Raw genomic sequence first — 15,545 nt, forward strand, 5'->3', positions numbered from 1 at the left:
TGTGTCGGTTTTGAGAATTTATATCTGCTGTCTATATTTTGCACTATGGCTCCCTTTTACTAAACCGCAATAGCGTTTTTTAGCGCAGGGAGCCTATGAGCATTGAGAGCAGCACGAGGCATTCAGCGTAACTCCCTGTGCTAAAACCTACTATTGTGGTTTAGTAAAAAGGGAGGGGGTGTATTTGTCTATTTTTGTATTTTGTTACTGAGGTGACATTGCATAGAGTCATCTGCCGTGACCTCTTTGAAAAAACCCGGAATATGAATAATTAACATTTTCTCTGCCTTTCAGTGTGCTTTGTGTTTTTTTTTAATTTTATTGTTGGTAGATCATTTTGACTTAGTCATTATAAAAGTAGCTCGCAAGCCCATAAAGTGTGGGCACCCCTGACTTAAAGGGTATACAATTTGAAAATAATACATTTAATCAGGTGTGGTCAAATAACTACAGAGAAACTATAAAGATATTACTAATAATTCAAATAAGGCAGGGGTCACTAAAGAGGTACTATTATAAAGAAAATATTAATAAAGTGATAATGAAAACCTAAATGGTAAAATTCTGGAAGAAGTTTGTCTAACATTGTGTGCATATAAGAAATATTGCTGAGTCAAAAGAGGGGGCATTCCTGAGACATTGAATACAATGCCTACCTCAAATAAACATTGTATCAAGAGAGTTAGCAAAACTAATCATAAGGACTAATGTTTATAAAGATGGTCTAAAACAGTGTTCTTCAACCTTTTTACACCTATGGACCAGCGGAAATAAAATAATTATTTTGTGAACTGGCAAATTACTAGGACTGAAATTTAAAAACCCCATTTCTGCTCCATCTCTGCAAGCTCAGTCCTCGCAAACCATCTGATCCCATCCGCACAAGCCTCAGTTATGATTTTATATTGAATGTATTTTATTAAAATATAAAAAGAACAATATTCTGTACAATTATCATTTTGTAACTACAAATAATACAGAGCAAGGATCAACAAAACTCCTGTCTCGTCTCTCCTTCCCTCTACTATCAAGAAAATTGAAAAAGCCAAATTATTACAGAATGCTACACAGAAATATCATGCTAACAGAATACCGCAGTCACACATGATAGGAATAGTGTTAGAGGAGTGCAACTAGGGCAACTGCCCCCTGGTCAGAGAGAGCCCTAAGCCAGCTGGAAGCTAAATAAGCACTGCCTGGGTTTTGCAGTCCCCAGTTATGTCTAACACCAGCTCTAGCAGGAAATATATTTCAAATCTGATGTATTCTAATCAAAAAATAGAAATAAAATTATTTTTTTCTACCTTTTGTTATCTTTGGTTTCTGCTTTCATCTTCTTTTCACTCTCTTCCTTCAAACGTCTGCCCTCTGTCTCTTCAATCCAGCATCTCCTTCCATCCATTGTCTGACCTCTCCCCCTTCCATATGGTATCTGTCTTCTTTCTATGCCCCTCGCCCCTTTCCATCCAGCCTGCGCCCACCTCTCTCCTTTTTACATTATTCATTCCAGCTTCACTGCTCTCTTCATTTTTATCTCTCCAACACAAGATCTAGCATCTTTATCCCTCTGCTTATTTCTCTGCTGACCTCTTCCCATCATCAATCTCTCTACTTTCTCATTCCTGTCTCTCCCCTTCCCCTCCTCTAATCTCCCTGCCAGCTGTTTCTTTCCTTTTTTCCTTCTCCCTTCCCTCCTCCTCCTGTCCAGCAGTAACTCTCTTCCCTTCCCTTTCCCTCCTCCCCTCCCAGCAGCATTTCTCCTTCTCCTTCCCTCTAGGTCCAGTAGCAGCTGTCTCTTTTTTTTCCCTTGTCCAGCAGCTTCCCAGCCTCCAACAGTGGCTTTCTCCCCTCCCAGAAGCTCTCTGTACTTGCCAGCACAGTGATTCAATAAGGCAGCCTTAGGTCCTTTGATGGGTCGCGCCACCTCTGAGGAAAGAGAAAGTTGCATCATCAAAGGCGGCTGCGACTCAGCAAAAGCCCAAAGGCTGCCTTAGTGAATCGCTGTGCTGGTAAGTACTGAGAGCTGTTGGGAAGGGAGAAAGCCACTGTCAGAGGCTCCCCATGATCTCGCCGGCCCTGCGTGGACCAGCAGGAAATTGCAGCTCATCAATCTTGCCAGGCCTGTGCGGACCGGCAGGAAATTGCAGCTCATTCTCACTGGCCCTGCAAGGACCGGCAGGAATTTTCTGCGGACCAGCACCAGTCCACGGACCAGCGGTTGAAGAACACTGGTCTAAGCATGTCATGTGAAGGGCAAATATGTGAGAGGAGGGAACAGTGTCCAAATACGGGCAACTGTGAATATGGCCAAGATCTGAAGAATAAGGGGTGGAGAGAAAGGAAATGAGTGGGAAGGATTTGAGAGTTTGTGAACTGTACTGCTCTATCCAATGAGCAGACAGGCAGGAGGGGCCAACTAAAGATTGTACAGACTATATAATCAATGAATGTATTATGTCAGGGGGGGTCCATCTTGCCATTTTCTGTGCAGAAGGCACCCTTTTTGGCCAAGAAAGTAAATAAATATTTTATTGCATTACTTTACTCAAAGGGCTCCTTTTATGAAGGCGCGTTAGGGCCTTAACGCACGGAATAGAGCACGCTAAAATGCCACACCCGCTAGCCGCTACCTCTTGAGCAGGTGGTAGTTTTTCGGCTAGCGCGTGCTAATCTGCTGCATGCACTAAAAACGCTAGCGCAACTTTGTAAAAGGAGCCCAAAGTTTCTCTGAGTCTTACTAAAAGTGGGTAGCGTTTTTCTCACATACCCATGCCCCTCCCTTGACTATGCCCACCTTTTCAGATCCACATAAAAAATTACATGCAGATCTTGCACTAAATTTTAATTAATGCTAATTAGTGCTGATAATTGATTATTAGTGCCCAATTATCAGTGCTAATTGGCTTATTATTCAATTACAATGCACATGTGCCCAAATTTCCACATACATTTTTGATTACCATATATAGAATTAGGCTGAATAATTATTTTTCTATAAAGATAAACTTACTTTACTGTTTTTAAAATAAAAAAAGAATCAGCACATAATTTTATTTTCTTTAAAATATAAACCTAAGGCTTTTACACCCTTAAAATTTCATAGATGCATCAAACGCTTGTTATTTTTTATTTTTTTAATAATTTCCATTGATAGATAAATCTAGTAACAGACTCTGCTGCAACTTGGGTGTCTGAACAGATTTGAGATTTTACCAGTTGATAAGGTAAAATTATGTCCTTATCTGATAATTTTCTTTCTTTTAGTCACAGCAGATTAATCCAGAGCCTAGTGGGATTACGTCCATCAAACAGCAGGTGGAGATAGAGAGCACTGAGTTGTCCATAGGTATATCTTGGATGCACAGCATCCTGGCCAACCAGTATAGGTCTTCTCAAAGCAGTTGAAATAAAGCACATAAAAAGCATGAAACATAATAAACATATGCGGAGGAGTTACTGGAAGGAGTGTGCAGCAGGGTGGACTTTTTTCTGACCTAGGAGGGCAGTGGCAGGTTTCCTTTCTTGTCTTTCCTTTCTTGTTTTCCCTGCCTGGGACTGGTGCTGTTTTCGGGCAAGCACCATAGGAGACGGACTGTGACATCATCGGGGTCCGTCTCCTTTCTTGAAAAGAGCGCTGCAGCTGCTGCACGCGGCTGCAGGTTGTGGCCAAAGGGGCGTGCCCTAAGGGGCACGCCTAGCCCCTTTGGTGCCACGTGGAGTTGCGAGGATCGCGGGGAGATCTAGTGTGGGTAAGAACTTAATATTTATTCCTATGGGTAAGAGGAAGGCAAAACTTAAAAGTTCTACCCCAGCTTCAGCTGGCTTTATGGACCGACATTTAGTTCCTCTGCCACCAGTACCTTTGACTCAAGATTCTGTTTCAATATCGGGGGCATCACTAAGTTGATTCAAATTTAGGGCTCCTTTTACAAAGGTGCACTAGCATTTTTAGCGCGCGCTACACGTAAAATATTAATGCCAGCTATATGGAGGCGTTAGCATCTAGCACGCGCGCTAAAACCGCTAGCGTACCTTCGTAAAAGGAGCCCCTAGTTTTACTAGATAAGAGGGCAACGACAGTGGAAGTTTCCACACTGCAGCAGGTTTCTATGTCTGCAGTTAAAGACTCGTGTTATCCATACAAAACTTGAGCAAATGGAAAATTTAGTTTGGGTAAAAAATCTCCGCTTTGTTAACTTTTCTATGACCCATTTAATATCTGTTGAAATCTTACTTAGAAAATACTTTAAGGCGGTACTAGGATTAACAAATGTGGAGACCGTTCAAATAGTGAATTGTTATTATATACCTCAGAAAAAGAAGTTGACAACTGATCAGGGATTAGACCTGTTAGTACCAACGAAGTTTGATTTAACTAATTTTCTTGAAGATTCTCGAGATACAATACTAACTAGGTCTACCCTGTTGATTACTTGCTTAAGTGAACTGGATAAAAACATGATTATGAGATTGTATTTCAAAAATAGATCTATGAAGTTTTGTGGTGATTTGGTATCGATATTCCCGACATTGCTAGGTAACCCAGTATCGAAGAAAATAATTTCGTAACTTAAAAGAACTTGTGGATTAGGGCCGCTGGAATGCCTTAGTTGTTTCTTAAAGTGGCCATTGCAAATGCGTTATTAAAACGGCAGGAGAAATAATTAATTTTTGGGGATCCTACACATTTGGCAACAGCTTCGAAGTATTGACGTGAAGCACAAGGATCAGATTCGACGTGAACAATGGGCAGGATAACAATTAAGGGCTGATCTTGGATTGGAGTTAATAAAAAAGCAACTAAGAAAGGTTTAGCTCAGGGGATTTCCTGAGCCTATATTTCCTTTATGATATTTTAATTTTTAATCTGTAATATTTAAACTCAGGAGTTATTTATTTATTTATTTATGATTTTTTTATAATACAGTTCATACAGAACAGTAAGGATGAAGATATACATATATCTTCATCCTTACTGTTCTGTATGAACTGTATTAGAAAAAATCATAAATATAATAAAAAAAAAAATAAACATATGCATTACTCCTTTCCCTCACATGCGCTACCCGAACCACGATGCTTAAAAATTGAGAATGCAATTTCAGCTGAAAAGCATATCCAAACCGGTGCCGAGAGCGACAAACCCCCGCAACATAGTGGGGCTCTGGATTCATCTGCTGTGATCAAAGGAAAGAATATATCAGGTAAGGACATAATTTTACTTTCCTTGTCATCAACAGCAGATGAATCCAGAGACTAATGGGATGTACCAAAGCAGTTCAAACGAAGGGAGGGACATAAACAAGTAATAATAATAGCTTTATTTATAACCCATCATACCTTTCCGTTCAATGACGGTGCACAATAAGAGGTGCTGATAACAGCGAGTTAACATCGATTGGAATTGGGTAGGGGTAAGTGGGGGTTATGTGGTTGGGCAGCATAGAGAGTGGGAGGGGGAACGTGTAAGAAGAGATAGGTGTTGAGCTATTTGAAAATTCAGACAAATTTGTTGAATAAGTGTGTTTTCAGTGATTTCTAAATATGTGGTATGCTAGTGAATTCAGGATTAGGTCGCTTAGGGTGTTGTTACAATATCGTGGCTTGGAAGGTGAGAGTCCTATTGAGGAATCTTTTGAATCGGCATCCTTTGAGGGAAGGGGAATGTAAACAGAAGTGTTTTGTGTGGGAAAGCGGAGTATGTCCTATAGGATGAAGTGGAATGTTTTGTAGCAGAGGCAGTCAAATTTGAAGATTAATCTGGCCTCGATGGGTAGCCAGTGAAATTTCTTGTAATATGGGGTGATGTGCTCGGATTCCAGAGAGTATGGATCCCACGATCATACAGAGGCTAACTTGTGAGCAGGAGAAATCCTCGCCTGAGAGCACCACGCTGTAGAATTCACAGCTACAGCCCCCTCCACGAATAATGAGTGAAAAGCAGTCTGCTATCATGACCAGCAGGCCCCAAATAACCTCCTGTGGAATGAAACCATCATGTCTAGCAATGGTCCTTAGCTGACGGCAAACCCATGAGCACCGCTGCAGACCAGACCCTCTTTCCCTCGCAGCAGCCAACATTTTCAATCTCTCCATCGCCATCCCCTCCGCAGCAGCCAACATTTTCTTTCTGAATGTCCCCCCATCGCTGCAGCAGCCAACATTTCCCACCTCTCTCTTCCCTGATAATCAGCTTTTTACTTACTAGCACTTGAATCCCCAGCAGAAGCTGACTGGATCAGAATGGGCCCTTGAGCATCTGCACATGCTCTTAGGCCTGTCAGCTCCTACCCTCTATGAGAGTCTGAGAGATGGTGAGATGCTGGCACGCCTATTTGCATTGCACAGATGCTCAAAGACACATTCCGATCCAGTCAGTGGATACTTTTCAGCATCTTCCAGGAAAGCAAGTACCGGTAAGTAACAAGCTGATTATAGCAGGGATGGAGGGGGATGGGAAATGTTGTTTGTGGCAGTAATGGAGGAGTAATAAAGAAAATGTCAGTTGCTGCAGGGGGGGGTAGAGGCAAAGTTGGCGGCTGTCGTGTGGTAGTGGCAACAAGTGGGTCAGAAAGAAATGGTTGCTGGTGGGATGGAGGCATAGAGGAGGCGGGAAATGGTGGATGCTGCTCCTGCCTGCTAGTGGAGGCAGTGGGGGAGAAGAAAAGAAAAAGGAAAACTACTGGTTTTGTGGAGGCTATATGAAAAGAAATGTCTGCTGCTGCGGGGGGGAGGGGGAATACATGAATATTTGAATATAATCCCTGGTTTATACTTGGATAGGCTTATATTTGAGTATGTACAGTATTCATTGATGAGCAACTGATCCAAACCTCCTGTTTCCTCCATATGTTGCACCGATTAAGGTACCTACCTGTAATAAGTTCTGAAAAGGGTCAGCAAGAAGACTGGATTCATATGTAAAATATCAATGAAATATATTTATAAAAGGATTTCTGATGAAGAAAATGGTTGAAAACAGGTAAGGCCATGTAAATGATTATTCCATGCTCTCTATTTTATTTTCCAATCAGACGTTTACTCTTAATTAAAGTTTTATCTGTTTATCTAGATCTTCTGACTTAGCCGGCTGTTTACAAATTTCCTCTGCACACTTGATTACCTCCTCCTCCAAAACAGAGATTTTAACAAAAATCTTCCCAAATACATTGACAGGACTGAAATAACTAACTATCACGGCTTCTACCACCAGTCTCCATATTTCCACATTAGTGATCTCTTTAGGAGGAATTAGAGGCAACATGCTTTAAAGAGCCCTCTTTCTTTCCTTTAAGTTTAAAGCTGGTTCCAAAAGTGTTTTACCATCACCACCACTTCTCCCAATATCAAAACCTGCTGAGGACATGATGAAAAATTCTTGGTGTTGCTGCTGCCAGGCCAAATGGCAGCACCTTGTATTGACAGTGGATATTTGCCACTATGAAGCTGAGAGAAAACACTCAGCTTAATCTTATTTATTTATAAAATTTATATACCGCCTATGATCTAAGCCAGGGGTCCCCAAAGTCCCTCTTTGAGGGCCGAATCCAGTCGGGTTTCCAGAATTTCCCCAATGAATATGCATTGAAAGCAGTGCATGCACATAGATCTCATGCGTATTCTTTGGGCAAAACCTGAAACCCGACTGGATTCGGCCCTCATAGGAGAGACTTTGGGGCCCCTGATCTAAGCGGATTCCATAAAATGAACATACATAGTTTAAACACATAACTTAAAATTAACCAATTTCCATTTCACTCCAAACTGAAATTTTAACTTCACTCACTCTCAGCAAACAATCAATTCACAATCTAGAAGTTTCTATGAACAGTTTATCCACAACATGGATGAACAAAAACTGTCTGCTTGTGGACTCTAAAAACTACTACAACTGAACTATGTGAATGCAGGACTACTAGTATTTATTTCTATACTGTTACCATATGTAAAAAATAAGCAGCACTGCGTACAACCCTTCAAGTAACATTTCTCCAAAATAGCCACATGTCTTTTCCCTGAACCATTGCCTTATCTACCCATTAACCACAGCTCTTCCTGCTTCTGGGGCCCTGTGCATAAAATGAGTATTTTTGAGACTAGTAGTCTCCCCTAGACTACTGCAACCTGCTTCTGATTAGCCTTCCACTAAACCACCTCTCTCCCCTTCAATTTGTTCAGGACTCTGCAGCATGCCTCATATTCCACCCATGTTGCTATACCCATATCACCCCTCTGTAGAGAATGACACGGGGACAAATTTGGCCCCGTCCCCACGGGATCTATCTTTATCCCTGTCCCATCCCAGCAAGCTCTGTCCTCATCTGCACAAGCCTCGAGCACTTATGATTTGAAAGTGGATGAGACTTATGCAGATGAGGACAAAGTTTGCACGGATGGGGTAGGGACAGAACACGCTGGGATGGGACAGGATGAGACGGGGGCAAATTTGTCCCTTTGTCATCTACCCCTCTCCCTAACCATTTCTGCATACAGTTCAAACTCCACTTACTGACACACAAGTGTATTTGCTTCGCAGCTCCTCAGTATCTCTCTTCTCCCCGCAGTTCACCCTGGGCACTTCACTCATCGGATAAGTCTCTCTTATCTGTACCCTTCTCCTCTACAGCCAACTCCAGACTCCATCCCTTCTATACCTTGCTGCACCATATGCCTGGAACAAATTGCTTGACTCGATATTGCCTGGAACAAACTGCTTAGACTCGACTGCCGAAGAATTACGAATGGGCATAGCCTATTAACCTCAAGCCTTGCATTGAAGAATGCTGGTGCAGAAGGACTGAGGTTGAGAGACACTAATGAAAGGACACATGGATGGTTTCCCACAGTTATCCACGGGACACATTTCTGCCACCTATTTCATTCTCTACAGGAGAGGCTCTAGCTCACAAATAGGAACTCTACACACAACTCTTGTATCAAAGGAGATAAGGGGTGTACAGAGAAGGAGGAAGTGACAAAACGAGAAAAAGCATCAAATAATACATTCTTTTGTTAGTGGAAAGGACAACTCACTCCTGTTGATTATACACCTTGGGAGGGACTCATGTTATATAAAAGCAAATAAATATAACCTAATCATTAAACCACTAGAACAGCAGATGTTAGATTCACAGTCACTTAACAGAATGCACTTTTTTCCCTAGTTCTGTTCAGGTTTAGCCTCTTTCCTATTTACATGAGAATTTCCTCCTCAGACCAACCTTCAATAACTATGAGAGATCAAAATAAAGATTTGATCGGATCCGAAACATTGATAAATATATTTTTTAAGAGGCATCATTTTTACTGGATTTTTCTCCATTCATATTCTAATTATTCAAGTTTCTTATACTCCCAAAAATCCAATCAAACCTCTGCATCTTGTTTGAAAATGTAAAATGCAAAAGGTCTAATTAAACTTACTGCATTTACCTTCGACTACACGTCTTTCCAGATACTTAAGGCAATATAATGATTAATTCCTGTTCTCAACAATATCACAGTAACATAAGCTGGATGCGAGAAAACCAGATATAGTAGTAAAAGAGCAAACCACCAGAACATTATTGATTATAAAGAAGTCAGTCTCAAGCAATTAATTGGGGTTCCTTTACTAAGCTGTGCTTAGCGCATGCTGACTTGCCCCGCACGTTAGACGCTAACGACAGCATATGAGCTGGCGTTAGTTCTTGGTGCGTAGCGTGGGGCTAGCGCTAAAAACGCTAGCGCATCTAGTAAAAGGAGCCCTTGGTGAATCATGTGGAGAGAGGGAAGATCCTCAAGTGCCAAAATATGCAGTCCAAGACTAAGAAAAATGTTGCAGAAAGATACAGAAATATTTCCCATTGCTTTGGGTGCCACAGGCTTGATTGAAAAGAAATTCCAAGCACACTTGGATAAGTTGTCTGTACAACTTATGAACTCCAGAAAGAAGCTCTCTTTGGCGCAATTCAAGTACTTTAAGAACATGAGACTGAAGGTCAATCAAGCCAAGTACCCTGTTTTCAATAGTGGCCAACTCAGATCTCAAGTACCTGGAAGGATTTAAGAAATAACAATTAACAGGCCAGTAAAATGAAGCTGAGACCAGACCATATAAGGAAAGACAAATTTGCTGCATTATGCCAGGACCCTCCACCCTGAAGCCTGCTTGCTCATTGACCCTAAGGTGGAATGCCGAATTGTTCATGTTGCTGAAATCTGGAGAAACTATATAGTTCTGGCCAGATGTTTTGACTTGATTTCCCCCTTCCATGGTGTGCCAATGAGATAAGTCTGTCGCTCTTATGAAAAGAGCCTACCACCTTTGGATACTTGCACAATGGCTTACTGATATTCGGAAGGTGCAGTGTCTTATTATCCTCTTCCTTTCATGACCTGTGAAGCTGGACAGCTTAATCATTGGAATGAGATATAAAGAGATTATCTTTGGTAGAACAGATGATAGCGTGCATAAGGAACTCCCTCTTTGGAGATTCTGAGGTTTGGCTCCCTTGAGGTGAGGATTTGAATTTCTGAAATCTTCCTAGCTGAATTAATGGCCACCAGAAACATGGCCTTCTGAGAGATATCTCCCAGGAATGCCTCTTTGAGGGCTCAATAAGGAAAAGGCCCAAACTATATGTCCTTTAAGAGGCCTAGATGTGCTTGGCCCTCCCTCAGAAAATGGATCACATTGAGTTTCAGAAAAAGCGGCTCCCACCATGAGACCTCTGTAGCACATTAAAGCTGCATATTACACTGAGGGAGTTGTATAGTTTATATAGTTAACTAAATCAAATGATATATCTCCAGTTAAAGTCTGCACTGGTGGCAAAAATGCTCAGGGCTTAACCCCTTGTGAACACTAGACCACATTTTCAAACAAAGATAGCTGGATAGGGGAAAAACACCTCAGAAGCTGCAGGGCAAACGTTGCACTGGAGCTAAGAAGGGGAGCTTAAATTGCTCTTTAACTCCCCTTCAGCATTCTATCATTGGCGAAACAACCTCTTAATATGCTATGTATGTAATACAAAAAGTACCCTGCAGACTCTAAGCGCAGTGTTCTTCAACCACTGGTCCATGGACCAGTGCTGGTCCACAGGGTCCAAAACAGTGTTCTTCAACCGCCGGTCCACGGTGCGATGGATGCGTCGTTATCTTCGAGCCAGCTCCCTCTTCCTAACTGATTCAGTGCACAAAGCCACGGGAAGTGGCTCCTAAGGCATCCTGCCCTGAACCGGAAGCCTTCTCTCTGACGTTGCACGTATGCACCTTGCAAGTCCCGTGCCTCATCTGCACGGGACATGCAAGGTGCAATTAGTACTATTATGGGGGTGGGGTCTGGGGTGGAGATTGGGTAGAGATGGGCGGGGTCTGGCCCACGACTAGCCCAGTGTTCTTCAACCGCCGGTCCACAGAATAATTCTTTTAATTCTGCCGGTCCATAGGTGTAAAAAGGGTTGAAAAACACTTGCTCTAAGCATTGCTAAACACTTAAGAGCCCTGAAGAAAAGATTGGCAGATCATGAAACGTTGGTCATCGTCGGCTTTTATTGATTCAGTGAGGAATGCTGTAGCCATGTTAAGGCAAAGATAAGTGCTACTACTTTTGTATTATCATACTTGCCGAGTCTCCATTTGCCTACCTCCAATGATGGCAATTTTAAAAGTCCACTCTAAACTGGTCTTTCCCACAATGTAATAGACAAATACAGTGCATATATTTTGCCCATACCTCAAAAGCATTCTAGACACATTACAGCAAGAAAGGGTGTTCCTAGAATATACAATCTATATTCTTTTATTTGTGATCTGTATTGGCCACTCTTAAAAGCAAGATACTGGGCTAGATGGATCATCGGTTTGACCCAGTATGGCTATTCTTTTCTTAATTAAACATCTCACCCCAGGCTGCAATCAAAGCTGTTTCCTTTGCTACCTGACACTCTTGATTCCGCAATGGCCACTGACTTGTCTGAGAAAACTCACCACCATCGTCTCTTTGAGCAGGGACTTGAACTACCAGAGAACCAGCCTGATGGCCCTGATCTCTAGATTTTTTTAATTGGTGCCCTGAACTCTTCACCTATATCTAGGCAACGCACTCCGCTTCCACTGGCTGCCACAGTGATTGTTAGGACAGGATTTATTTATTTATTTTAAAAATTGCTTCCCTGCTTAACACCTAAGTGGGTTACAGTAGAAAACATACAACATATTCATAGCATATTTGAACATCTTACAACAGTGGTCTCAAACTCGTGGCCCGGGAGCCACATGCGGCCCGCCAGGTACTATTTTGCGCCCGCTCTGTACTAGTGCTGCCCGCTCTTTGCAGTGTCCTCCGGATTCCTCCCTGGCCTCCCATTCTTACCTTCAGATAATTACCGCAGCCTGCAGAGAGGATTGCCGGTGCTGTAGTGATCGTTGCAGGCTGCCGTCGTCCTCAGCAGCACGTTCCCTCTGCCCCGATCCTGCCCCTGACGTCAGAGGAAGGTCAGGATCGCGGCAGAGGGAACGTGCTGTGGAGGCCGATGGCAGCCTGCAAGGAACGCTACAGCACCGGTGATCGTCTCTGCAGGCTGCGGTAATTAGCTGAAACTAAGACCGGAAGGCCAGGGGGAAGCTGGAGGACACTGCAAAGAGAGAGGAACATGCAGGCCTTCAAGGAGGGGGGGGGGAAGATTTATAAACTATAAAGAGCTTTACCTCATGCAAAATTGTCATTTCTTAATAAGATATTAACTATTTTTTCTGCGGCCCTCCAAGTACCTACAAATCCAAAATGTGGCCCTGCAAAAGGTTGAGTTTGAGACCACTGTCTTACAACAATTACATCTATCCTAAATTCCATATATAATAGCTAAAACTAGCATAATACTTCCATATATACGCGCTAAAACAAGCAAATGTTAATAAAACTGTTCACCCTTAATGAACTGTAAAATATCATATTATACATAGCTAACAAGAAGCTTTCACAAATAAAATTGTTTTCAATTGCTTCTTAAAACAACAGTTTCTCTCTACATAACTTAAGCACCCTGGCAAAGTGTTCCACAAATGTGGACCAACCACCGAAATGGCTGTTGCTTGCATCTTTCTATAGTGTGTTCACCTAATACATCACTTGATAACTTCATTGCAGATTATGATCCTCAGATTTCTAGTAGGGCATATACTGCTTCAAAAACTATCTTAGATGATCCACAAAGGGGAATTGCAAGGTTAACACTTTTTCCAGACTGTTCTAGTTAATAACACCACCACCACCACCACACAGACTGACAGAGTATTCGCGAAAAGATTTCTATGTCTCTGGGCCTCTTTACAAAGGACACTGGCAGCAATTCCTGCACAGCAAATGCAACACAGTCCATTCATTTCCTATGGGCTGCGTCGCATTTCCTGTGCTGAGACTGGCTGCCACGACTTTGTAAAAGAGGCCCTCTGTCCTCTTAGATTCCAAAATGGTTAGGAGAGCTCTCAGCAAATGGTACACATGCATCCTTACCTAATATCCACCAAACAGGGTCACCAACATAGAACCTATCATTTGCATGGAGTCTCAAGCAGATGGAACTGGCATATTCTTGTAAACCTCTTTGGGTGAATCTCTTCATGAAAAGGCGGTTAATAAAATCCCAATAAATAAATATCCAAAAGATTCTGGGCCTGTGCCTGCAACTTGTTTTTTGTATCCCCCGTCAGAAATACAATGGTTGACCTGTTTCAAACAACACTCCTAGGACCTGTTCACAATCCATGTTAATTTTTTTCTTAAAGATTTTACACTTGATCATTAACAATTTAACCTTTGGGCTAGATTCCACTAAGCAAACCGATTGTGTACCGATCGGTTTGCGAGGCCCTTTGCGACCCGATTCCCTCTGACCCGATTCACTAACCTGTCCCGATCATCCTCTAATCTGCGGCATGCAAATGAGGGCGAACGGCATTCAAATTCAGACAGAGAAGCGATTCACTAAAATAAAAAAAGGAACATCGACTGGCTAGCTGATCTAAAAATAAGCAACTGCTGAGGACCAGTTGCTGAGGTCCTTCCGACTGCCCTGCTCTCTGCCCTGCTTCTCTGCCTCGATCTGCTGCTCTGCCTCTGCCCGATCTCCTGCTTTTTCCTGCCTGCCCCAATCTTGTGCTCTGCCCCGAATCTCTCCTGCCTGCCACCCCGACTCGCCACCCTGCTCTTGCCCCGAATCTCTCCTGCCGCCCCGACTCTCCTGCCCTTCCCCGCACTGCAAGCCCATGATTTTAACCCACGGGTTCACTGGGTTAGTAAAAGTAAAAAAAAAAAAAAAAAAAGTTGTGGCTCTAGAAGGCTCCTAGACGCATGCGCAGACCATGGTCTGCGCATGCGTTGGGATCACACACTAGCGATCCGTGCAGACAGAGGGGGGTGTTCCTCCGATCGCCCTCATTTTTATTTTTTTATTTTGTAAATTCATTGGGCCTGCACGGATCGGGAACGCAATGAAGGTTAGTGAATCAAGCCCTTTATTATTATATTCCATTTATTATGTCTAGTATTTTTAAAATACTTTTTTTTATTTCATTCACATCAAAGGTAGGCCTTGGAAAACCCTGACCTATATTTCCGGTGCCTACCTTTGCTGGGAGGAGCAATTCTATATCTGGTACCGTCATGTGATTGACAGACACAATCAGTGGCAACTTTTAAGGGCAGGGCCGTCAACAAGTGGTTATTATTGTCTACAATATAATAGACGTGTATCTTTTAATAAAAATGAGTCTGTTTATTGAGTAGGTATTGATAATTTTGATACAGGGTGATACTGAAATGGGGTTAGTATTCAATCTTACAAATTTATAACAGGGTCAACTAGAGATTTATTGCCTTCTTATACAGAGTTTTATGAATAAATGCTCCTATTTATTATTTCTAGCAATCCTTGGTCATAAGAAGAGATATGTATCATTTAGACATAAATATAGTAATAAGTGTCTATTCGATGTAATCAGATATATGACCCCATGTGAAACATAATTATGGCATTGATTATAGTTTTAGTGAGTTTTTAATGGTGATAAAACAGATTAGTTAGGTCTAACTGTATAAATAAATTTCACTTTCTAGGAGAATATTTGAAGGAGAGGGGCTAACTAAGTCAGTCACAGTTCTTACCAGTTTTGTATGCCCTATTGTTGGATGATAAAATCGAAAAAAAGGCTCCAACCCTGCCCTGCCGCTGGAGAATTTGCTTGCACCTGCAAAATTAAAATCGTTTTTCATTTATGAAGAATAAATTTTATATTTTACTGAGCATTTAAAAGCAAAGTTTTATCTTTCAAGATGTATATATATATATCATGTAGATTTTCCAACTGTATATCAAAGCAATAAACTATCCCCATCTTTTACTAAGGTGCAGTAGCCGATTTAGCGTGCGCTAAAAATTAGCGCCTGCTAAATGCTAACACGTCCATAGAATATAATGGACAGCTTTAGCAATTAGCGCGCGCAAATCTTAGCATGCGCTAAATCAGCTACCGCACCTTAGTAAAAGGACCCCTATCAGAGC

General features: G+C 42.0%; 1 protein-coding gene across 1 annotated transcript in view; it reads right to left on the reverse strand.

The window, feature by feature from the left end:
- The window catches only part of GORASP1 (golgi reassembly stacking protein 1), a 69,260-nt gene extending 54,004 nt beyond the window's left edge, over positions 1-15,256 (reverse strand). Inside the window, 1 exon segment of the mRNA XM_033932895.1 lies at positions 15,149-15,256. Within this exon segment, the coding sequence (XP_033788786.1) occupies positions 15,149-15,256 (108 nt within the window).
- Positions 15,257-15,545: the final 289 nt, after the last annotated feature.

This window comes from Geotrypetes seraphini, chromosome 2 (genome assembly GCF_902459505.1).
Source record: "Geotrypetes seraphini chromosome 2, aGeoSer1.1, whole genome shotgun sequence".
In the NCBI taxonomy this organism is placed as follows: domain Eukaryota; kingdom Metazoa; phylum Chordata; class Amphibia; order Gymnophiona; family Dermophiidae; genus Geotrypetes; species Geotrypetes seraphini.